This window comes from Chiloscyllium plagiosum, unplaced genomic scaffold (genome assembly GCF_037043375.1).
Source record: "Chiloscyllium plagiosum isolate Xiang-an unplaced genomic scaffold, Cpla_swu_hap1 HiC_scaffold_48, whole genome shotgun sequence".
Taxonomy (NCBI): Eukaryota; Metazoa; Chordata; class Chondrichthyes; order Orectolobiformes; family Hemiscylliidae; genus Chiloscyllium; species Chiloscyllium plagiosum.
This window is the reverse complement of record NW_028270186.1, coordinates 9,276,807-9,299,957: the sequence shown is the minus strand read 5'-3', so window position 1 is coordinate 9,299,957 and position 23,151 is coordinate 9,276,807. Positions and strand designations below refer to the sequence as shown.

General features: G+C 42.6%; 1 protein-coding gene across 2 annotated transcripts in view; it reads left to right on the top strand.

Moving 5' to 3' along the window:
* The window catches only part of LOC122543072 (dihydropyrimidinase-related protein 2), a 31,219-nt gene extending 8,969 nt beyond the window's left edge, over positions 1–22,250 (top strand). Inside the window, exons 4-14 of one of the 2 annotated variants that reach the window (XM_043681295.2) lie at positions 3,374–3,538; positions 4,289–4,350; positions 4,448–4,528; positions 6,179–6,247; positions 10,113–10,233; positions 12,987–13,143; positions 15,426–15,567; positions 15,960–16,130; positions 17,324–17,503; positions 19,324–19,489; positions 20,567–22,250. In XM_043681295.2, coding sequence (XP_043537230.1) covers positions 3,374–3,538; positions 4,289–4,350; positions 4,448–4,528; positions 6,179–6,247; positions 10,113–10,233; positions 12,987–13,143; positions 15,426–15,567; positions 15,960–16,130; positions 17,324–17,503; positions 19,324–19,489; positions 20,567–20,658 — 1,406 coding nt within the window. In that variant the 3' untranslated portion in view covers positions 20,659–22,250. Of the gene's footprint in view, positions 1–3,373; positions 3,539–4,288; positions 4,351–4,447; positions 4,529–6,178; positions 6,248–10,112; positions 10,234–12,986; positions 13,144–15,425; positions 15,568–15,959; positions 16,131–17,323; positions 17,504–19,323; positions 19,496–20,566 lie in introns of both variants that reach the window. The other variant, XM_043681294.2, reaches the window with a different exon arrangement.
* Positions 22,251–23,151: the final 901 nt, after the last annotated feature.

Here is a 23,151-nt window from a genome sequence, read left to right as displayed (position 1 = left end):
CCCCCTCTCACTCCCCCTCTCACTCCCCCTCTCACTCCCCCTCTCACTCCCCCTCTCACTCCCCCTCTCACTCCCCCTCTCACTCCCCCTCTCACTCCCCCTCTCACTCCCCCTCTCACTCCCCCTCTCACTCCCCCTCTCACTCCCCCTCTCACTCCCCCTCTCACTCCCCCTCTCACTCCCCCTCTCACTCCCCCTCTCACTCCCCCTCTCACTCCCCCTCTCACTCCCCCTCTCACTCCCCCTCTCACTCCCCCTCTCACTCCCCCTCTCACTCCCCCTCTCACTCCCCCTCTCACTCCCCCTCTCACTCCCCCTCTCACTCCCCCTCTCACTCCCCCTCTCACTCCCCCTCTCACTCCCCCTCTCACTCCCCCTCTCACTCCCCCTCTCACTCCCCCTCTCACTCCCCCTCTCACTCCCCCTCTCACTCCCCCTCTCACTCCCCCTCTCACTCCCCCTCTCACTCCCCCTCTCACTCCCCCTCTCACTCCCCCTCTCACTCCCCCTCTCACTCCCCCTCTCACTCCCCCTCTCACTCCCCCTCTCACTCCCCCTCTCACTCCCCCTCTCACTCCCCCTCTCACTCCCCCTCTCACTCCCCCTCTCACTCCCCCTCTCACTCCCTCTCTCACTCCCTCTCTCACTCCCTCTCTCACTCACACAATTTCATTTGAAACCCTGTCTACAGACCTAGTTATGTGATTTGTGAGGACTTTGGTCCCAGCAGGGTTCAAACGAAGACCATCCCATTTGAACAGGTCCCTTCTTGCCTTGTGCGTGTGCCAATGTCCCATTAATTCACACCCATTTCTCCCACACCAGTCTTTGAGCCATGCTTGGACCTGATTAATCTAATTGACCTGTGCCAATTAGCTCAGGTGGTACTGCAGAGAGTATCTTGTTGGTTCTGCTTGTTCATTTATCTCCAAGTTGTTCCTCCTCCCTGAGCATAACCTCAGCCCTGGTTTTATCTATGTTATTGGTACCTACATGGATCATAACCACTAGATCTTTCCTGTCCCACTCCAAATTCCTCTGCAGCCCAGATGAGATATCCCAAACCTGAGCACCAGGCAGGCAACGCAACCTTAAAAACTCTTGATCCTGGTCACAGAACAGTGTTCATACCTCGAACTATACTATCTCCAATTACAGCAATATTTCTCTCCCCACACTTGAATGGCTCCCTTCACCGTCGGTGGTCAGTTGGCTTATCCTCCCTGCAGTCTCCATTTGCATCCACACACGGAACAAAGGTCTTGAACCTGTTGGGTAAGGATCGGAGCTGAGGCTGCTGCAACCCCATCTCTTGGATTCTTCGACCTGCCTCACTCTCAGCCAGTTCATGTAGCCTTTTCTGTCATTTACTTCAAAAATCTTTTGGTATGCACGAAAATTATTGTTAAAAAAGGTGCATTTTTGGACAGTTAATTCTTTCTAAACTATTGTTTTTCCTTTAGTGCCAGTACTGATACCGGGGACTAATGTGGTATTGAGGTTCTTTTGTTGCTTCATTCTGCAAGTATTGTGTGAGATTGTAGTACTGAATCCAGTCTAATGCTAAAAAGCTCTGGAGAAGGACACTGCATTCTCCATTGGTCTGAGCCATTGAAGTTTAGCAATAATTACTCTACTTCAGGTTTGCCAGCTTAGCAGTCACATCATATTCAGCCTTTACTGCATGCCCCAACAGGAAGAAGTAAAAACTCTGTGATTTGCTTTTGCGTACTTATGGTGGCCAGTTTACAGCATTAACAGAATGCACTGAGTGTTTGTCCCTACCTGTGCTCACCCCTTCAGAATAGGCTGAGGCTGATTTCCCTGGAGCATTGGAGGCTGAGTGGTGGCCTTCTCCAGATTTATGAAATCATGAGGGGCATGCTCGGGGTAAATAGACTAGTTCTTGTGGTTAGGGGGTCCAGAACTGGAAACATAGGTTTAGGGTGAGGGGAGAAAAGTTTATAAGTGACCTAAGGGGCAACTTTTGCATGCAGAGGGTGGTGCGGCTATGGAATGTGTTGCCGGAGGAGGTGATGGATTTAAAAGGTATCCGGATAGATGTATGAATAGGAAGGGTTTAGAGGGATATGGGCCAGGTGCTAGCAAATGGACCTAGATTAGATGGTCGGCATGGATAAGGTCTACTGAGGAGTCTGTTTCTGTGCTGTCCGCTTGTATGACTGTGACTTATGCACAATATTACGTATGTTTACCAAACTGATCTTTTTCATTTGGAAATTCCAAATGTTTTCAACAATTTGACTCAAATCAACTGATTGCATTTTCTTAAGGATTTTTCTTTCTCTTCCCCATCCCTGCAACTTTCTCAATGAAATATTCTGGAATGCTGTTTTCACTTAATGGCCACCATTCTGGCATTTTCTTAATTTGGATAGGCGGTGAGAACCAGCAAGCTATGTGATAGTTGCCATGTGTTCTTCACAGGAGCTGCTGGCTCATAATCAAGATAGTCTAATTTTTTTTTGTTAACCTCACAGCAGAGTCTAATGAAAGAACCTCGAGTGACATATAAACAGGCAAGTTATGTGGCACACTCTGGCAGTTGAGTTGTGGACCTGTCTGATATGTGCAGTTTAACTGCTGCTTTGCTCAACTGTCTACATCTCCCAGTCACTATTCTTAAGTTCCTCTGTTACCTGATCCTGTTAACTGTTTTCTCACCTCACTGGTGCTGTCCAGTGTGACAAGGGTCCATCATCCAGGACCGTTTCACATGTAATGCAAATGAGTAAATAACATGCAGTAGTCCGCACCAGGTGGGGTGGGGGCAAGAATCTGATAATGCAAGAAAATGATTTCCAACCTTTCTGGACGAAATTAATTTTGCCATCCAAGGTTAACAGCTTAACGAGTTGAAGAAACATGACACAGTTCCTCAGAAGAAGTTCTAATGTCGTTATTAGAGCATGTGGAAAGGGCATGGAAGTTAATTCACTTCAATGTAAGATGTGGCAAAATTGAAACTTAACGTCTCAAACCAGTGATTAGTTTGTAAATCCAACTGGTGGTCGTACCATTCAGCATAATCTGACCAGATACACGCCAAGTTCATGATTTCAGTCTTTCTTACTGGAGTAGTTGGAAAAATATATGGTCCTGTATCAGTTTGGGAGTCCTTCTTATGAATGAAGAACACAACATTGGAACCAATTTCTCTTCCAAACTTGTGACTATCTTCAAAACTACAAAGCTGTTCCTTTCATTTGGACAGTTGTTAACTGCTGCACCTGTTGTTATGTTTCCATCAAGTGAGTCTGTGCATCCAGAATGCAGATTTGCAATTTTGAAAGGAATATGGAAAATCATATTTCCCTTCCAGGCAATTTTGTAACTTTGTTGTTCATTTCAGTTGACCATGTGTTGGCAGAGCCTGGAATCAGTTTGATCACTGCTTTCGAACAGTGGAGAGAATGGGCAGACAACAAGTCCTGCTGTGACTACTCATTGCATGTTGATGTCACAGAATGGTATAAAGGCCTTCAAGAAGAGATGGATTTCTTGGTGAAGGAGCACGGTAAGGTCATATTATGAAATAGTTGCAAATGTGTTAAATCTGGATCAATGATTTTTACAAAATAGTTCTTGAGCTCCTTTAATGACTCAGTGGACGTATATACTGCTGTGTTTGGTGCTGCAATCTGTGATTGATTGTTACCAATTGAAAAGTTTAATTGTCTATGTTTCATTCAGCTTTGTGCTTGGGACTAGGCCTTGGATTATTCCACATTAATTTTGAAAAATGGTCAAGCATTTGAGTCTGTCTCTTCGGCCATCTCAGTCTGTATTGAATCCTAGAATCCCTACAGTGCAGTAAGAGGCCATTTGGCCCAGAGTCCCCACTGACCCTCTGAAGGACATCCCATCTAGACCCAGCTCGTGACTGCACACATATAACCCCACATTTATCCTGGCTTTGTCACTTAAGCAACATATCCCTGACCACTGTGAGCCATTTCTGCATGGCCAAATTTACACATCTTTGGACTGTGCGATGAAACCAGATCACTTGGTGGAAACCCAGACAGATATGGGGAGAACATGCAGTTTCCACACAGACAGTCATCCAGGGCTGAAATTGAGCCCAGATCCTGGTGCTGTGAGGCAGCAGTGCAAAACACATGGAGCCACCTGCATCTGAAGGGTCTCCATTAAAATGGTTTTTATCATATAGTGGCCCAGAAATCATTTTTCATTGCATAATAAACATGCATTATCCAAAAAGCTGAGCAAAACACTGCTAAACATTTCCAATTTTATCCATCAGGTGTAAATTCATTCCTTCTGTACATGGCTTACAAAGACCGTTACCAACTCTCTGATGCCCAGGTAAGGCGATAATAATATGACCGTACTGGATGGAACAATGTACTTTCTTGTTTGGTTTATAACTAATTTTCCTTGTTGGTCTTTGATTTACCCACAGATGTATGAGGCCCTAAGTGCAATTCGTGATATGGGTGCCGTTGCTCAAGTTCATGCTGAGAATGGTGACATTATTGCTGAGGTAATGCAGGTGCAGGGCTACCACAAGTCAAAAACATTCTGAAACTGAATTGAGGGAGAAATAACAAAATGGGTCCATTACTTTCAGGGGGTTCACCTTTTTGCAGCATGCTGAGTTAAGCAGTCTGTGTTTGAGATTTTGAATTTACATTGAAATACAACCAGGATGATGTGAATTTAAGTTGATTTTCTGTTAAAATGTGACTTCCAGTGAATCAGAGTTTTGGTTTCCCATGATCTGATTGATAGGAACATGAGAGCAGGTGTAAGGAAGGCCCTGAGCCCATTGAGCCTGGTGTGCCATTCACTGCAACATCAACTTTGCCTCTGCTTTCAGAACTAGCTTGAATTGCACAGCAGGAAGTGATCCCATGACTTGACACCAGTGACTAAGTTTCATGTCATGAATAACAAACAATGCTTTTTGGTGCTTTTATTCAGAACAGTTTTTGTGGCTCCAGATCAATTGAAATATCTGAAAACCAACTCTACAGTTTGTGGTGTCATTTTTAAAAGTATGTTTGCATGTACATTTTGAAGACTTGACTGAAGTAGGACGAGCTTGAATTGTTTCCACGTGAGCTAACTAGCCTTTGGTAAAAGAAAACTGCATTTGTGCTCAACAAAACAAACAAAATTCAAAGACACCAACTTAAGTTCTGACCGAAATGTCTGACTCAAGACTGTGGTGCTGGAAAAGCACAGCAGGTCAGGCAGCAATTGAGGAGCTCAACTGCTCCCTGACCTATGCTTTTCCAGGACCACACTCTCAACTCTGATCTCCAGCATCTCCAGCCCCCACTTCTCCAAGCTGAAATGTCTGACTGCCAAGCCAAAGTATCCAAAATAGTGAAACTGCTGATGCTCATAATATTTCAACCAAAACAACAAATGAAGTTTGTAAGTAATTGAAGTCATTTGATGTCAAGAAGGAGGCTCCCTTACTTGGAAGAATGCAGCATCGTTAGAATAGTGAACATCGACATGACATTTTTCTGAACATATAAACTGGCTGAGGTTTCTTGTGCTTAATCCAACAATGCTTGCCTTCATAGTCGACAAGCTCTGCTCCTTAGCCTTTGATTCCAGTCCTGTTCCTGGAATTTCCCAAGACTGCACAATACTCAGTTTCTCCATGTCACTATTAATTCTGAGATGAGCTTCAGATGATTACATGCTCTTGTGAAGGCTGTTCATCTCTGTAGCGTGAGTTGACTCCGCTCCAAGCTCGTCTTACCTATTGCTAAAACCCCCATCCATAATTTGGTTCATCCTCATGTGATGATTTGAAGTCACCATGTTCTAACATTCTCCTGTCAATGATTTTGAAGTCATGGAACATTTTGCTGCCTGAGTCGTAGTGGCATCAGGTCCAGATCACCCATCATTGCTGTGCTTGACAGGAATATACAGAACACCAATTGCCATCAGTTTCAGATTACAATAATATTTTACCATTATCTAACTGAGAGACCTTGAAATGTTGGTTTGCTTACTGCTTAAGCTTTCTGTGCAGGTTTGGCCCCTTACATTTGACTTGGCTCCTCCTTACTGTTCTGAAATGAGAAGTGGATCATTTTCTTTCTGTTCATTATCCTCTTAGGGTTGTTTCTTGGTGGTTCTGTACCCTAACTATCACACTGCATTACAGGAACAACAGAGGATTCTTGGACTGGGTATCACTGGACCTGAAGGCCATGTTCTGAGTAGGCCAGAGGAGGTAAGAGGATTACAATTTAGCCTCCATTTAGGATGGCATGTTTGCTTAAACTCATGGTGCCACATGATAGTCTAGCAGTTTGGTATGACAGAATGGAACAGATGGTGCACAGTCCTTGCTCAGATATGTGGTGTGCTGTTATTTTTCCATTTGTATTCTGAATTCAGCCATTAGTTAATGACTCTCTACAAATGGAGTTCTATATTGGGACCTTGTACCATATGTATAACAGTTTATGACCAAATAGCTTGACCATCAAAATTTTGACATTTTAAACAAAGATAGTTCTTATGATCTTTTAGTAATTAAAATATCATGTTAATTCAGATGAGTTCTCAAAGGTATTGCACTTATAAAACCCCTGTTTGTCCTGGCAGTGACCTCAGCCAAGGTTTATGGAGTTAGCTGCTTGCACATAAAGTAGTGTTTTGAGTGAGGGATGTGGCATCACCATTGCTGAATGTATTCGAGTTTTCCAAGAGTTTCAACCAGCATTCTTAAGGCGAAACTGTACATTGGTTGTATTTAGATTTAGAGAAGGCATTTGTTAAAGTATGCGACAAAAGGAACAAGGATATTACTGCGATTAGAAGGTTTGAATTAGAAGCAGAGGCTGGATAAACTGGGACTGGTTCTCCTGCATTGTAGGAGGCTGAGGGGTGTCCTTTATCGAGATTTATAAAATCAAGAACGACATAGATTAGGTGAATAGCCAAGGCTTTTCCAGGGCTTGGAGGGCATAGATTTAAGGCGAGAGGGAAAGATTTGGAAGGGACTTATGGGACAATTTTTTTCACACTTTGTGTGTGGTGCATATATAAAACGATTTACTAGAGGAATGGTAGAGGCAAGTACACTTAGAACACTTAAAAGACATTTGTACCGGGTCATGATAGCAAAGATGGAGAAGGATATTGGCCAAATGAAGGGCTTTTTCCCTGGAACATCAGAGATTGAGAGGTGAAGTTATAGAGGTTTATAAAATCATGAGGGGCATGAGGGACTGTAAATAGACAAGGTCTTTTCTCTGGGGTGGGAGAGTCCAGAACTGGAGGGCGTAGGTTTACGGTAAGAGGGGAACGATTTCAAAGGGACCTAAGGGGTGACCTTTTCATGCAGATGGTGGTGCATATATGGAATGAGCTGCCAGAGGAAGTGGTGGAGGCTGGTACAAATACAGCGTTCTGGATGGGTATATGAATAGGAAGGGTTTAGAGGAATATGGACCAAGTGCTGGAAAATGGGACAAAATTAATTTAGGATATGTGATTGGCATGGATTAGTTGGACCGAAACGTCTCTTTCTGTGCTGTACATGTCTTTGATTCTAAATGAGACCAGTTCAGTTTGGAAAACCTGGTCAGCATGAACAAATTAGGTTGAAGGGTCTGTAAACCTCCACAAAAGGTTAAGTCTGATGATAACAGGCAATGCCGTTGAATGTCATATGTTGCTGTGGATAGAGAATTGGCTCATGGGCATGAACCAGCAGTAGAGACGAGTGGTTCTTTTTCAGGTTAGCAATCTGTCGCCAGCAGGGTTACTCAGGGATCAGTGCTGGGACTGCAACTACTTAGCATATTTTAAAATGACAAGGAGCAAGCAAATCACTGTGAAGTTCATTTTGGAAGGGAGAACACCAGAACAGAATGTTATTCAAATTGAGAAGAACCACAGAAAGCTGCAATGCAAAAGGACTTGAAATGTAAAGCTTGCACACAGGCTTAGACAATCAGGAAGGCGAATGGAATGTTGGCCCTTCAAGGGGCTGGAGTTTGAGTGGGTAAGCCTTAATGCAAATGGACAAGGTGCTGGTGAGACCACATCAAGATTCGTGTGTGCTGTTTTGATCCCTTTCTTGAAGGAAAGATATTACTTTGTTCGAGGCACTCAGTTGTTCCTGGAATAGAGGAATTATGAGCAAAAACTATGCAGGTTGGGACTCTCTTGACTGCGGTTTTGCCGAATGAAAGTTGATTGCATTTAATATTCTTAAGAGGCTTGGGGAATGGTTGCCCAATAAAGGCTGATGTGAGCAGGGGTTTCCTCTCTGAAAGTTGGGTGACTTTGGACTTCCTTGCCACAGAGAGCTGTGGAAGCAGAGAACTTGTCTGCTTTAAGGCTGAGTGATTCTTGATCGGTTGGGGAATTAAGTCATGGGGAAAGGGTCATAGGATCAGCTGTGATTCTATCCGATTGAATGACAGAGCAGGCTTAAGCTAAACAGCCTGTTCCTGTTTGCTTATGGTTTTAGGTTTGACACCATCCAGAGTGAAATAGCCCACTTGGCAAACACCAGATGCACAAACCACAGATGCTGAGTTGCAGCAGTGTAAAGATGGGAACATTTTCTTCAAGTCACTTATTTTTCAGATTTGGAAATGTATTGTTCTTTTAATATCACTTGGTCAAAATTCTGGAGCTCCCCAATGGCACTGTGGTGCCTGTACAAATGATCTTGTGGAATGATCCTATAACAAATTACCTGTAACAATTCAAGAAGGCAGCTCACCATCACCATCTCAAAGGCAACACAGAGTAGGTGGTATATACTGGTCCAGCTAGTGCTGCCCACAGACCATGAATGACCAGGTAAAATTACTGTCTGTTGACTGCTACTGTGAATTGTGTTTTTTCTGGGTGGAAGACAACACTGATTTCTCTTCAAGTGCTTGTGGTTAAGACCGTAGGAATTAAACATGTAATGCTTGATGAATAAGTATAATTAAGTTATTGAAGTTAAACATTGGGTAACACGTGTAATGATCTTGCTTTAAGAAGGATTTCAAGATTGAACTTAATCCCGCAAATTCATGTCATGCACAGCCATCCACTAAATCTATCCTCATTACAGAAAAGAGAGTTCATTTATGTCGTGTAAGGAGTCATTGTCAGAGGAAGTCAGTCTGACATGTAATTGCTCCACCATTCAACAAAAAATATGAATGATCTACTTAGACTTGACTACATTGCCCTCACCCCATGTCCATAATTCTCTGTGTATTCAAAATCAGGCTTTTCTGGTTTTAAATTAGGTCAAGAAACATAGTAGATTCCGAGAATCCTCAAACTCCAAGTTTGTGACAAGATTTGTAGCTCGGGTGCTTGTTGTTGTGGTTCTGTTTGCCGAGCTGGGAATTTGTGTTGCAAGCGTTTCGTCCCCTGTCTTGGTGACATCCTCAGTGCTTGGGACCCTCGTGTGAAGCGCTTCTGTGATCTTTCCTCCGGCATTTGTAGTGGTTTGAATCTGCAGCTTCCGGTTGTCAGTTCCAGCTGTCCTCAAACTTTTCAGCAAGTAAATTTCTTTTGAATTTTGTCTGAAATCAGTGTCTTCTAGTTCATGACTCCCCAGTCAGGGGAGAAAAATAAGCCTGGTTTAGAAGGCATTCAAATGTAGTGTTAACAATGACGACATCAGTATTCTGATCAGAGTAAGCGTTTTGGCCCCTCATGCCTGCCCTGCCATTGTCTAAGATCATGGCTGATCTGTCTCCAGCCTCCACTCCTGATAGCCCTCAACTTCCCATTCTCCAAGAAACCGCTCTCCAGCTCTTCAAATACTTGCCATAATGATCAAACATGTTGCACAACAGAATGAATCCTGAGTTGCAACAAGGTAGAAACTATTACTAACTTAAACTGGTCTAAAATAGAACCATGCAGGAGTTTTTATTTTGGAACCTGAGAGAATTGAGGTTTGCAATATTGACAGCTTGTACAATGGAGTGAATAGAAGCACTGAATGAAATGATGTGTTGCTTGTTTATTGAAGTTTTTTTTAAACTGGTATTTAGTTAGAGGTGGGTAGCACTCAATTCTTTGAAGTTTTTCCCCCTACCTCATCCATAATATTTCCCTCTTGGCAGGTTGAAGCAGAAGCAGTAAACCGGGCCATCACTATTGCGAATCAAACCAACTGCCCCCTCTATGTAACGAAAGTGATGAGTAAAACTGCTGCAGATATTATTGCCCAAGCCAGGAAGAAAGGTAAGTGGAACAAAACGAGAGGGCATAGGTTTCAAGTGAGAGGGGTTAAGATTTAAAAGTGACCAAAGGGTTAACTTGTTCACACACAGCATGGTGCATGCATGGATCAAAATGCCACAGGAAGTGGTCGAAGTGGGTATGTTCATAATTTTAAAAGGCATTTGGATGGGTACATGAACACGATGGGTTTAGAGGGATGTGTGCCAAATGGTGGCAAATGGGTCCCGATCAATTTATGATTTCCGTTTGGCACGGAAGAGTTGAACCAGAGGGTTTGTTTCCATGCTATATAACTGACTTTTAAGTCTTCCTTTTGAGCCTGGAACATATTCTTCCACTCCTGTTTGCTGGATTTTCACTGATCTTAAGCCTATTGCTTCTCTGATGCTGTACAATTCCGGAGTTAAAAAGATCGAGCAGAGTCATTTCCATGTGAATTCGTCATTTTCCCTGGTGTTTGGGGCGACAGGCATTGTTACTCCAATTGATGGGTTATATATCTGGCTGGTAGCCCTTGATACTGCAGTGCCTGTCTTTTGAATAAAAAATTGGGATTGTATTGAACAGCAGTGCTTAAATGAGCAGTTTTTTGAATATGATTATAATTTGAGAAAAATTCCCAATAATACGTTAACATCCAAATTCACAAGTCTTTTGAAGAGCCTTGTGGCTGTCATTCTCCGAAACCCAGCACCCAAGATTAATGATCAATTCATCTGGGTTTGGATAAATACTGTGACTCAATGTTGGCCCGCACAAAAGGAGAATTCCTTGTTCCTTATTTTAGAATCCACTGTGTGGAACCAGGCCATTTGGGACACTGCCCTTCTGAAAAGCATCCCGCCCATACCTGTTCCCCTACCCTTGTTTCCCTGCATTTCCCATGGCTAATCCACCGAGCTCGCATATAGCTGGACACTCAGCAGTTTCGCATGGCCAGTCCATCTCAACTGCATATATTTGGACTGTGTGAGGAAACCAGAACATGTGGACAAAACCATCAAGACTCTCGGAGAATGTGCAAACTCCACACACACACTTGCCAAGGTTTGTACCAAAACTGGGTCCCTGGCATTCTAAAGCAATAGTACAAACCACTGAGCCACCCTTCATTTAGTGCTTTTCGTTAGACTGCACGTTATAACCTCAAACTGATGCCTTTAATACATTTTCGTACATGTTTGAGTCACAAATTAACAAAGCAATCAGCACCAGTAGATGACAGCATTTTGAATTGACTCAGTTAAAGAAGAAATTGGTTCTGAACAGTTTTGCAGAGCTCATGAACCTTGGATTGTGTTCCCACATTTGAAAGTCATGCACTATATTAAAGACAAATGTTAGAGTTTGTGTTTTAGAGTCACAGGTACCTAAGACTGGCCGTGGAATCTTTTTGTCATTTTCAGGTCATATATTAAAAGTAAAAATTCAGGTATGATGTAAAAATTAAGTATACTGGAAAAAAAGTCCACCCTTGATGGATGACAACACTTCACTGATATAGAACATAGAACATTACAGTGCAGTATAGGCCCTTTGGTCCTATACTGCCACAATACAGGGTGGCACAATCTGAAGCCCATCTAACCGACATTATTCCATTCTCCTACATATGCCTATTCAATGACCATTCAAATGCCCATAAAGTTGGCAAGTCTACAACTATTGCAGGCAGTGTGTTCCATGCCCCTACTCCTCTGTGAGTAAACAAAGTACCTCTGACATCTGTCCAATATCTAGCACCTCTCAATTTGAAGCTATGTTCCCTTGAGCTAGCCATCACCATCCTAGGAAAAAGGCTGTGACTGTCCACCCCATCTAACCCTCTGATTATCTTACATGTTTCAATTAAATCACCTCTCAACCTTCTTGCCTCTTATTAAAAACAGCCTCAAGTCCCTCAACATTTCTTCCTAAGACCTCATGCCATCCCCTGCCCCCATCCTAGTAAATCTCCTCTGAACCCTTTCTGAAGCTTCCACATCCTTCCTATAATGTGGTGACCAGAACTACATGCAATGCTCCAAATGTGGCCGCACCAGAGTTTTGTACAGCTGCCGCATGACCTCATGGTTTCGAAACTCGGTCCCTCTACTAATAAAAGTGAACACAGTGTATGCCATCTTAACAGCTCGATCAACCTGTTGACTGTAGGGAATATGCTGACTTTGAAAGCCAAAGGGTGAGAGTGTGCATTTGCTGCAAGAAGAGCCCATATGTCAAAAAAAAGGACAAAAAAGCACCTGACTGGTTGTGCCAACCAAGAGTTTGGATTTTTGTGTTCTCCCAATATGTACTGGTTCCAATTCCAGTTGGCCTGTCACACCTCTGCAAGCTGTTCTAGAAGAGCTGTTTACTTTTGTCTCATATTCCATCATTTTGTACGTAAGTGGACAACAAATTTGGCAAGTTTTGTTTCTCAGAAGTGTAACACATTTCACACAGTATATTCCATGTCTGAACAGCCCTCTCTGAACAAATTTTTCCTCATGAATTCGCTAGTTGTTTCGCTGATCATTTTAAATCTATGACCTCTGGTTAGCTGCTTACTAGCCGGTTTGTCCTTGCTTGCCAAGAATTGAACAAAAGGAACTGGCATGATGTGCTTGGTTGTGCCTGGTACAAGAAGAAGCTGAGTATGTACCATGCAAGACAGGTCAAATTTCATCGTTTGTGGATTTAAAGCAGTACATTTCAGTCAGTGCAGGTCTTAAATAAAAAAAAAGCTATGGCCTTTTATTTTTTCCCGGCAGGCACTGTTGTGTATGGGGAACCGATTACTGCTAGTCTGGGCACCGATGGATCTCATTACTGGAGCAAGAACTGGGCTAAGGCGGCTGCTTTTGTCACTTCTCCACCACTGAGCCCTGATCCAACCACGCCAGATTATCTGAACTCTTTGCTATCATGGTATGTTTGGTCTTGTTTCCTGAGTCTCTTGCGCCTGCTGTTTTATCCAGATGAAGTGTCACTTTGAGCAACAGCAGTTAGGTATTCACACATTAGACCAAATTAAGCAAAACCCATAATTCAAGGCATTTGGGCCAATAAGGGTTTTGATGCTCTCTACTTAATCATTAATGAGCCAAGATTTAAAATATCATGCAAGACTTGACTAAGAGGGGAAGAACAAATATGATCAGAATTACTCAGGCAATGAAGAGTTTATCACAACTGGCTGTTGAGACTAAAGCTTGAATATAATTTAAATGTGATTTATACCATACATGATGAAGGAAACTGCCTATTGATCACTGTAAAAATGCTGAAAGTTGCTACTGTTGACTGACGAAGTGTGTGTGTTTGGTAAAAAGCTTCACTCAAACCTCCTTTCATGTTCTCTTCCAGTTATTCTGCTGATTGTTCTTTAACCTTAAATGTTGCATTAACCTTCAATCAGACAGTCCTGCAAAATATTTTGCTCAGAGCCATAACTGGTACAATTGCAAGATTTAAGAGGCCGTTGGATGTGTATATGAATAGCAAGAGTTTGGAGGGATATGGGCCGGTTGCTGGCTGGTGGGACGAGATTGGGTTGTGATACCTGGTCGGCATGGTCGGGTTGGACCCAAGACTCTGTTTCCCTGCTGTACATCTCTATGACTCTCTGACTCTAATAATCCAAGACAGAGCAAAAATATTGCCAACTTTGTCCCCGTTCCTGATCTTGTTGCTGCTTATTGACTCTTATTTTCCTCTTCTGAGAAGATGAAAGAAAGAAATGTTTGCATTCGTATGAATTTTTGACAACCTTGGGCTGATTTATCCACTTAAAGCCAAAGAAATGCTTTTGAAATGTAATTATTGTCAAAATGTAAAATTACAGCAGCCAATTTAGGTACAGCAAGTTCCCTCAAAGATAGTTGTGATGATGAGCAGGTCACCTCTTGAATGTGGTGTTGATTTAAGAATGTAATCCAGAACACTGGAGACAGTTCAGCCATTTTTGTTCAAAACCATGTCATAGGATAATTTGTGTCGACTGTAGACAGTTGATTTGTTTAAAACAAGACACCAAGACGACAAGAACAGCCAGACTTCTATGACTGTCAGCCCAGATATTGTGTTGAAGTGTGTGGAGTGAGAATTGAATCTCTGATGTCAGACTTTAATGGAAGTATTTTTCATTGAACGACTGCTAATGGTCTTAGTGGTATATGACTGCAAAGTCCTGCTTCCTTGCGTCATTGTCAAGGTGGTTCAGTCTGCAGTAAGGCGAGTGATAGAATCCCTACCATGTGGAAACAGGTCATTTGGGCCAACAAGTTCGGTCCGACTCTCCAAGGAACATCCCACCCAGACTCATCTACCCCCCACCCCAAAAAAACTATCTTTGTAACTCTGCATTTCCCATGCCCAATCCACCTAACCTGCACACCTTCGGACTGTGGGAGGAAAATGGAGCACCCGGAGGAAAAACACGCACTCGTTGGGACAATGTGCAAACTCCACACAGGCAGTTCCCCCAAGGCTAGTATCAAAGCCAGGTCCTTGCTAACCACTGAGCCACTGTACTATTCAGTTAAGATGTGCCTTGCCCTAACTCCTGCCGAGGTAAATGTTGAGTCAAGTTTTTTGTCGAGTGAGCCCATTGGCTGATGGGAATTGGAATTTGAACTATTGACACTTCTTTCAAACTCAAGTCGCAGCTGAAGTCAATTTGGAAACTTTGGAGCTTTGTCTTGGGCAATTATTTCACCCACGTAAATTGCATTTATCTGCATAGCTTAGTACAGGTACTACACAATTCTTTGTGAAATCCATCTGGGCCAGTTGTTGTTCAGAATGCAGAACTTTTTGGTTTTAGGAATAAATTACATTTTCACAGTGAAAATTTTGAAAAAAAATTATCTAAATAGACGCATGTGTGAATAGTATGAGCCCTGAGACACAATTGACGCCTGCCAGTTCTGGGCCACACTGCCACGTCACATCTAAGTGACATGGTTCGAGTGGGTGTGGAGTTGGGTCACCTGTTTGCACACCAAAATGACGCTGCGTACTCCACAAAAAAAAATTTTGGATTTCGAAGCTTTTCGGATTTCAGATAAAGGATTGTGTACCTGTACCACAGTCAGAGTGAGAGCCCTTTTAAACATAACATTGTTTTATCTGTCAGTATGTTGAGTAGATTCAGTAAGCAGCCTTGTTGACCTTTAGTGCTTGTATATACTTTTAAACTGTATTTACAGTGGCGATCTGCAGGTCACTGGCAGTGCACACTGTACATTCAACACCTCTCAGAAGGCTTTAGGGAAGGATGACTTCACCCTAATTCCTGAAGGTACGAATGGAATTGAGGAGAGGATGTCCATTGTTTGGGATAAAGCTGTGGTAAGTACTACATGGTTGTGTAAAGAATTATGAAAGGTTATGATGAAAAAAGGTAACTAAGAAAGAACCTTGTCAAGAAACTGCTGAGATGTAGCTTGCTCCTTCAAGGCCAGGCTGAGTAATAGAGTAGGGTTCCACAAGTTAAAAGGCAGAATGTGCTCCACTGCCATTGACATTCATCACTGTATACCTTCTCAACAATTGTTTTTATGAGTGATTGAATAGGGTGGTATTTATCTCATGGAATGAGGAATATAACTGCAATAAGGTGGTCCACTAATTAGATTAAGTGGGAGTATGTTAAAAGCTAAGATGATGGATTGGATGCCTTTGTGGTATCCCCAGTGATCAAGCAGTATTTTCCAGTGCAAATGTTTCTTGTCACAATATAGGTATCTGGTAAAATGGATGAAAATCAGTTCGTAGCAGTGACCAGCACCAATGCTGCCAAGATTTTTAACTTGTATCCCAGGAAGGGACGCATCGCCGTGGGATCAGATGCAGACCTTGTGATCTGGGACCCTGACATTGTCAAGACAATTACTGCAAAGAACCATAGCCTGGTAGGTTGATTATTTAAGTTCAAGTAAATGCAGCAGTCAAGTCACTGGTTCTGTAAGGGCAAACAAATAATTGTGTGTAATGGTCTTAGTTTCACCAAAAGACAAAATACTCCCTATGTAAATGTTGACCAGGAATCAGAACTTTTTCTGTCCCATGATTATAACTTTTGTTAGTACGGCAGAAATCATTTAAGCACAATTTCATGTGCTGCAGTTGACGCTAAAGTTAAGTTGGTAAAGCTGTTGAAATGCCCAGAAATTCACTGTGTTGGTTATACGAACTGGATAACCAACTCTTCAAATCTGGTAGTTGACTTAATGGAAATTTTTCCATAAGATGCGTTTTCAGCCAGGAGGCAGAAAGCAAAGCACACTTGGATATATTTTAGACTTTGCTCCTTTTGAGCAAATGCTTGTGTCCCAGAGATTTTTGTGAAAATCTTTTCTTATTTGTCATAGGATCATAAAATAATGTAGCCAGTTAAGTCTGTCAGACATGTGCCAGCTGTTCAATAGACTTTTACCATCAGTCCCAGATGGCTTTCTCTTGTAACTCAAAAACTGCACTCAAACCTTGCTCCACCACTTTGAGAGTCAGAGTGCTTTCCAGATCTCAGTTTCGTGAGTAAGCAATTTTGAAATAGAGAGACAATAAGAAAGACTTGCGACTAAGATTAGAACTTCATAAGCATGACCATATGCGTAAAAGGCAAAACAGAAAAGCTTGTGCACTGTACAGGAGATGGCAGAAACAGTTCAGGCGGCTATGCCAGAAGCTATCTTGGTCAGACTTCACTGATGTCAGTGGTGTTCATAGGCAGTTGGGATATGGAGGATCAACATTTGACCACATTTCTTGCATCTGATCTCTGTGTTGTGACCGTCAATGGAAATATTCTTGCTCAGGAATGCTGAATAAAGATTGAATCATGTTCAACTGTCTTGCTTTTCGCGGTCAAAAAGATTGCTAGTACTCACTCCTCTGTTTTGGACATGGTGAACAACCAATTCCACATGTTTGCCGACGGCTGCTGTGTCCAAGGAACTGAATCACAGGAAGAATTAGGGGAGGAGGGAAAATGCTGCAAGGATGAAGAATGCATTTTGCAGCATTAATGTGATTTGTATGAAGGTCTGTGCTGTATTACTTATGATCCTTTGATCTTGTGCTATATTTCTTTTGTTGCAATCAGGCAGTGGAGTACAACATTTTTGAAGGAATGGAGTGTCGTGGGGCACCCTTGATTGTCATAAGTCAGGGTAAAATTGTCTATGAGGATGGCATGGTGCATGCTTCTGAAGGCTCTGGACGCTTCATCCCCAAGAAACCATTCCCTGACTACGTATACAAGAGGGTTAAAGCCAGGAGCAAGGTAATTGGTCATCTAAATTGTCAAACAACAATGGCTTTTCCATGACCTGCTTTGAAGGCCCTGTTGCCAAGATGTCTGTTTAAGGTAGTGCATGTCTCCGACATTGCAAAGCTTTGTGATTCAGTCTACAGAGGAACCTCAATTATCCGAATGAGATGGGCGGGCACTATTTCGTTTGGGTAATTGATTATTCGGTTAATTGATTTCCTCTGCAGCTCGGAGTTAACTGTTAAATGTGCTCCCCGTTCAGGAGACGAGGCAAAAGCACACTGTGTGGGAGACCCTGCTCTTCTCCCTCACGTCTGCTCCCATCCCGCCCCCCATCCCCAACCCTGAGCGCCCCTCCACCTGCCCCAACCCCGTCCAACAACGTCCCCCGGTCTACCCTCTGTGTGCTCTCCCACCTGCCCCTAACCCCGCTCCTCGTCTATCCCCACCCACTGTCTGACCCCCATCTACGTTCTTTCCCCCCCCCCCCTCGCCAGCAGCTGGACTGTACACCAAGAGTAAGACACCTGCCTTTGTGGGGTAAAAAACACAGACTTTTTGACAGGTTCCACCTTTGCCCTGTGCAGGACAGTGTTGGAGACATTATCTGGGGAAGAGGGGTTTTGGTTACACCCCAGTGTTGAACTCCAGGGTAAATGTGGGGAGGTAGAAAGAGGAGGTCAGTTGTTTAGAGACGGTGCCTGAACTGTCCAGGACTGCTTTTGGCAGTATTTCGGTGAACCAAGTTCGTTTTTAATCGTTGTATCCATAAACAAAAGATGCCATCAGGGTTGAAACAGCTCTTCGACGTAATGTTTCTGTCGGGACCTTGAGATCCCCTTCGGATAATTGATATCAGGAAGATCGAGGTTCCTCTGTAATCGAAAAATCCATTTGTTATTACCCTGGCAAGACAAACAGAAATTGCTTAAGAAATTGAGCAGGTCAGGCATCTTCTCCACCACTTGAATTGTTTCAGGTTTCGAACATTTTTATTATTTATCATTCATTCTTATTATTGTACCCTGTTCAAATGTAATAACTTCGGATTTCTGGAAGATAACCTCAGATTTGGAATCTTACCCCAAAAGTTGTTTATTTTTTGGACAGGAGTAGTCAAGTTTTATTCCACATTTGGATTGGAGACTTGTTCGGGTGCACAATGCAAAAATGCCCTTCAGATTAGACATTTAATTGAGGCCTATTTCGGTGTATCAACTGGACAGTCAAGATCCTGTCACAACGTTTTAAAAGATGTTGTGCATTGTGTGTGTCAGCCAATCTGATATGCTCAACTCCTGATGGGGAAGGTAAACACACATGCTTCTAAAGTACAAGCAAAGTACAGTCTGCCCATCCTTGAGCATGCATGTTGCAAGTTTTGCTTATCTGCCCCACACACTAATGTATGACAGATGAACTAGTGTGTATCACTTCCACATTTTGGTAGTTTTGAAGGCAGAATGATAATAGCAAGGGAGAATTGTGCAAAACATTGTTTTAGAGGCTTACTACTTGTGTTCAGCAAGCATGCGTGCGTGCGCACAAAAACTGAGACGTGTGTGCTTGCACGAGAAATTTCAAGTGTTGTTCACTCTGTATGAAAATAACATTTTAATACTCCTCTTATCTGCCTGCTCCATTTGCAGTTGCTTTATTGCAAGTTCTAAAAAGAGATTGAGATTTAAAATTCCATTCCAAGTGAAATTGACTTTATTAATTTCATCACCTTTGTTCAAATACTGCACTTGGGGTATTGCATGTGAGAGTTGGTTATGTCAACATCTTGATCATGTGGGTTTTTTTAAACATCATCATTTTCTCCCTGCTAGTTAACTGAACTGCGAGGAGTCCCCCGGGGGCTCTATGACGGTCCTGTCTGTGAGGTTTCAGTCACGCCCAAATCTGTCACACCTGCTTCGTCGACTCGGACTTCACCTGCCAAGCAGCAAGCACCACCAGTGCGAAACCTGCACCAGTCAGGATTCAGTTTGTCTGGTAAATGTGTGTTTCCTGTTTTATTACCTCTTAAACTATTCATAAGGTCATCTAATACTTATATTCAGTTTAGTTCTTGATCAGTGTTTAAATCAGACATGCATCAGTTATGTAGAGTAAGTTATATTTGCTTTTGTTTAAGTCTGTGACCTATAATGTAAGCCAGAAATGCAGTTCTCTCTGCTGTCGTAGACAGACTGACTTAGAATGTATTCGCTGATCCTGTCTCTTAGTCGTGTTCTGGCCAGGGATAGAGTGCTGTTTTTGGATTGTCCATTGTTGAGTTAAGCTGGGTTACTTAGGAAGGGAACATTGCATTGCTGCTTGTAACATGATTCATTCTGTGCCAGAAAATGCCTGAGTCTGCAAATGGCGAAACATAACCTGTTGACACTTCGATCTCAGATCATGAGGGCAGAAGGTACAAATCAAAAGAGTGCCCACTTTACTGAAGATGAGCAATGTTAACAACAACAAAACAAAGCTCCCAATGAGAAAGTGCTCACTGAAGCATGAAATGGCATTGGATAAAAGATTAGATTAGATTACTTACAGTGTGGAAACAGGCCCTTCGGCCCAACAAGTCCACACCGACCCACCGAAGCATATACCACCCAGACCCATACTCCTACATTTATCCCTTCACCTAACACTACGGACAATTTAGCATGGTCAATTCACCTAACCTGCACATTTTTGGATTGTGGGAGGAAACCGGAGCAGCCGGAGGAAACCCACGCAGACACGGGGAGAATGTGCAAAAGTTCTGGGCTTTGCTGTTGCACAGCTTGCTGTATGCCAAGATGACTTGAGCTTTCCTGGAGTTTCTGAGATCCTGTATGATCTTGACAAATGTTTACTTTAACAAGTTGTTTTTCCACTACAGAACGTTGAACACTGAAAAAGGGTGGGCGTGGGGGTGGTGCGGGGAGCAAGTTTTTGATATGTTATGCTTGAGTCATTCAGTGAGTGGGTGGATTGGTAGATGCTGGTTGCTGTGGTGAGTATTGAATATCTTGACTGATGTATCCCACTCTCTGAAGTCTAAAACTTTTTCTGTCCCATTTTTTCCAATAGGTGCACAGGTAGACGACAATCTACCCCGTCGTACTGGCCAACGCATCGTGATGCCTCCTGGTGGTCATGCAAATATCACAACGCTTGGATGAATCTTCATTTTGGTGTGGTTGGCAGAGCCATCATCTTTTTTTTTCATCTTTTTTTTTGAGAGCCTGTGACGGTTACTGTGGACAAACAATCCTAGGTTTGTGTAACCCCCCCTTCCCAGTATTACAATTATTGCCAAGGAAACAAGTGAAGAGACAAATATTCCCATTCTTAAAACCTGCACAGCATTAAAATATGCACAACGTTAAAGAGATGAAGGAACTTTGGCACCCACCTGATTTGTAGGAGATAGGAGTGATTTCCTGGAATTATAGATTGTTGTAGAATAGAGTTTTTGCCAATGTTTATTCTTAAGCTGCATGGCAGAACAGTGATCAAGTTCTCACATAAAGAGGAATAAGGTGGTCTCTTGACAGTTGCTGACTTGACTAGTTTAGGCTGCTTCCAGGAAACAAAAATTGAATTATCATTTATCATCACTGACAGTTTTAATCCAGTTGAATTCTGGTGATCTTCACTCTGTGACAGAATATATCTTCCTCTCAGTTTGTACTCTACAGTGGCAAGTAACAATCTGCAAATATTTCAGTTACCTTGAATTTCAGTTTGTGAAGCCTTTATCATCAACAATGCGCACTTAATATAGTTTCATTGAATTTACATAAAATGCAGCTGTTGATAAATATGGTGTTAGGTTTTTCGAGGAATATTTTATAGATAAGAAAACTGGAAATCTGAATCAAAAAGCTCTAAATAGATACTACAAGGGTTGAAAATGGCAAGATGCATTGATAGTAACTTGGTTGCAGCCTCTGAGGTGCCTGCTGTAAAAACAAGTTGTCTTCACTGTGTATCTGGAACACCATTTGCTTGCCAAGTATGAGTACCAATCTGAATTCTTCAATACAACAGTTGTGTATAAGTGTGCAAATAGATAAAATACTGGCATGATTTGTACTGAGAAATGTAGACCGTTAAATATGTGAGAGAAAGGCTGATAGTGATCCTAAAAACAGAACAATAGTACTTTAGTGATTGTCCAACTACCAAGCTTGTTGTTCATTTGCTCATGGGCTATCATCATTGCACCGCTTGTCGATCTCTTCCCAGCTGTTCTGAGACATGGTCCACTTGCGAAGGAGTCAGTAATCATGTCATTTTGCTTACATAATCTCAACAGACTGCACCATTGACTTCCTCTGTGGAAGCTCAAAGCGTATTTTTCTTGTTTGAACTGATTTTTTTTCAGACTGGACACACTACGTGGGCTGGCAGCATGTTCATTTATGGCTTGCTTGAGTTTAGCACTGCATGATTCTAATACATAGATGGGAGAGTTTGAAAACTTAACTGACCGCAGTGACTTGATGCTCAGAAACTCATTGTAGTTTTGAAATGTTGTCTTGCTGGCTTTTTTTTTTTGCTCCTCCAATTCTGTGCTGTATTCTTACTGAAAAAAGTACTTTGTGTTTTCATGGCATTGATGTTGATAAGGTTCTGCTCTTGTACTTTGCTTCCCTCTACCATTGTTGTGTTTAATAAAGGTCTTGTGATTTATTCCATAAGGGAAGGTTGATAAAACAACATGGTTTACTGACTTGAACTGCTAATAAAACAATTACTGTTTAAAATATTTTTGGGTGTGTCTGTGAAAGCTGGTTGGTCTATCTGTCCGTCCTTGCTGCAAGGATCGTTCTGTTATCTTTGGTCCCTGCCCCATGGCTTGGCCAATTTTCATCCTTCAGCCCATAACGGCAGATTGACCCAAATCTTCTCATCGCCTGACTCTTCAAGACCAGACATAAAAGCCAAGATGAGCAGTTAGATTCAGGCGAAGACTTGTTGCATTGACTTCCATGAGTTTTGCTGGGGAGCTGAAACTTCTGAGAGGCGATTCCCTTGCTCCCACATCCCTCTGCAAACGTCGCTGGCTCTAAATTAGAATTGGAGAGCTTGGACAGTCAAAACCCGGTCCTTGAGCAGCCACCCAGGTAATGTTGGACTGATTAAAAGTTAGTTTTATGTGAGAAAGCACAGATCATTTGCCCAAGTGATCCTGCTGATCAAATGTCATTCCCTACCAAAACAAGAAGTTAGACTTACCCTGTAATGTTTATCTAAACCCTGGTACAAACCATTCTGGAACAACTTTGCCAAAAGCACGAACCCCAACTGAGCACCCTGACCACACCCGACGAGCTCAAAAACCTGCACGTATACTCAATCTGCCACCCTACCTATTGAGACCATTTGGTGCTTTGACATCTTCTGTTCTTCTCACCTCCTGGCCCTCCTGCATTTACTCCTTCACTTAGACTTTGAGTGGAAATCTGGCATTCGTTGAAAGCAGCTACTGCAGGAAAAATCAAGGGGTTTTCCCTGTGGCACTGTGGTGGAGCTCTTTAAGTGACTACTGTCTGTGTTCCTGTAGAAGCCAGGTTCAGAAGACAGATAAAGGAATGCAGAGAAGATTTAGGTGCAGGCAGGTTCATGGAGAGATGCAATCCAAGATGATTTTCATGGGCCATGATTTG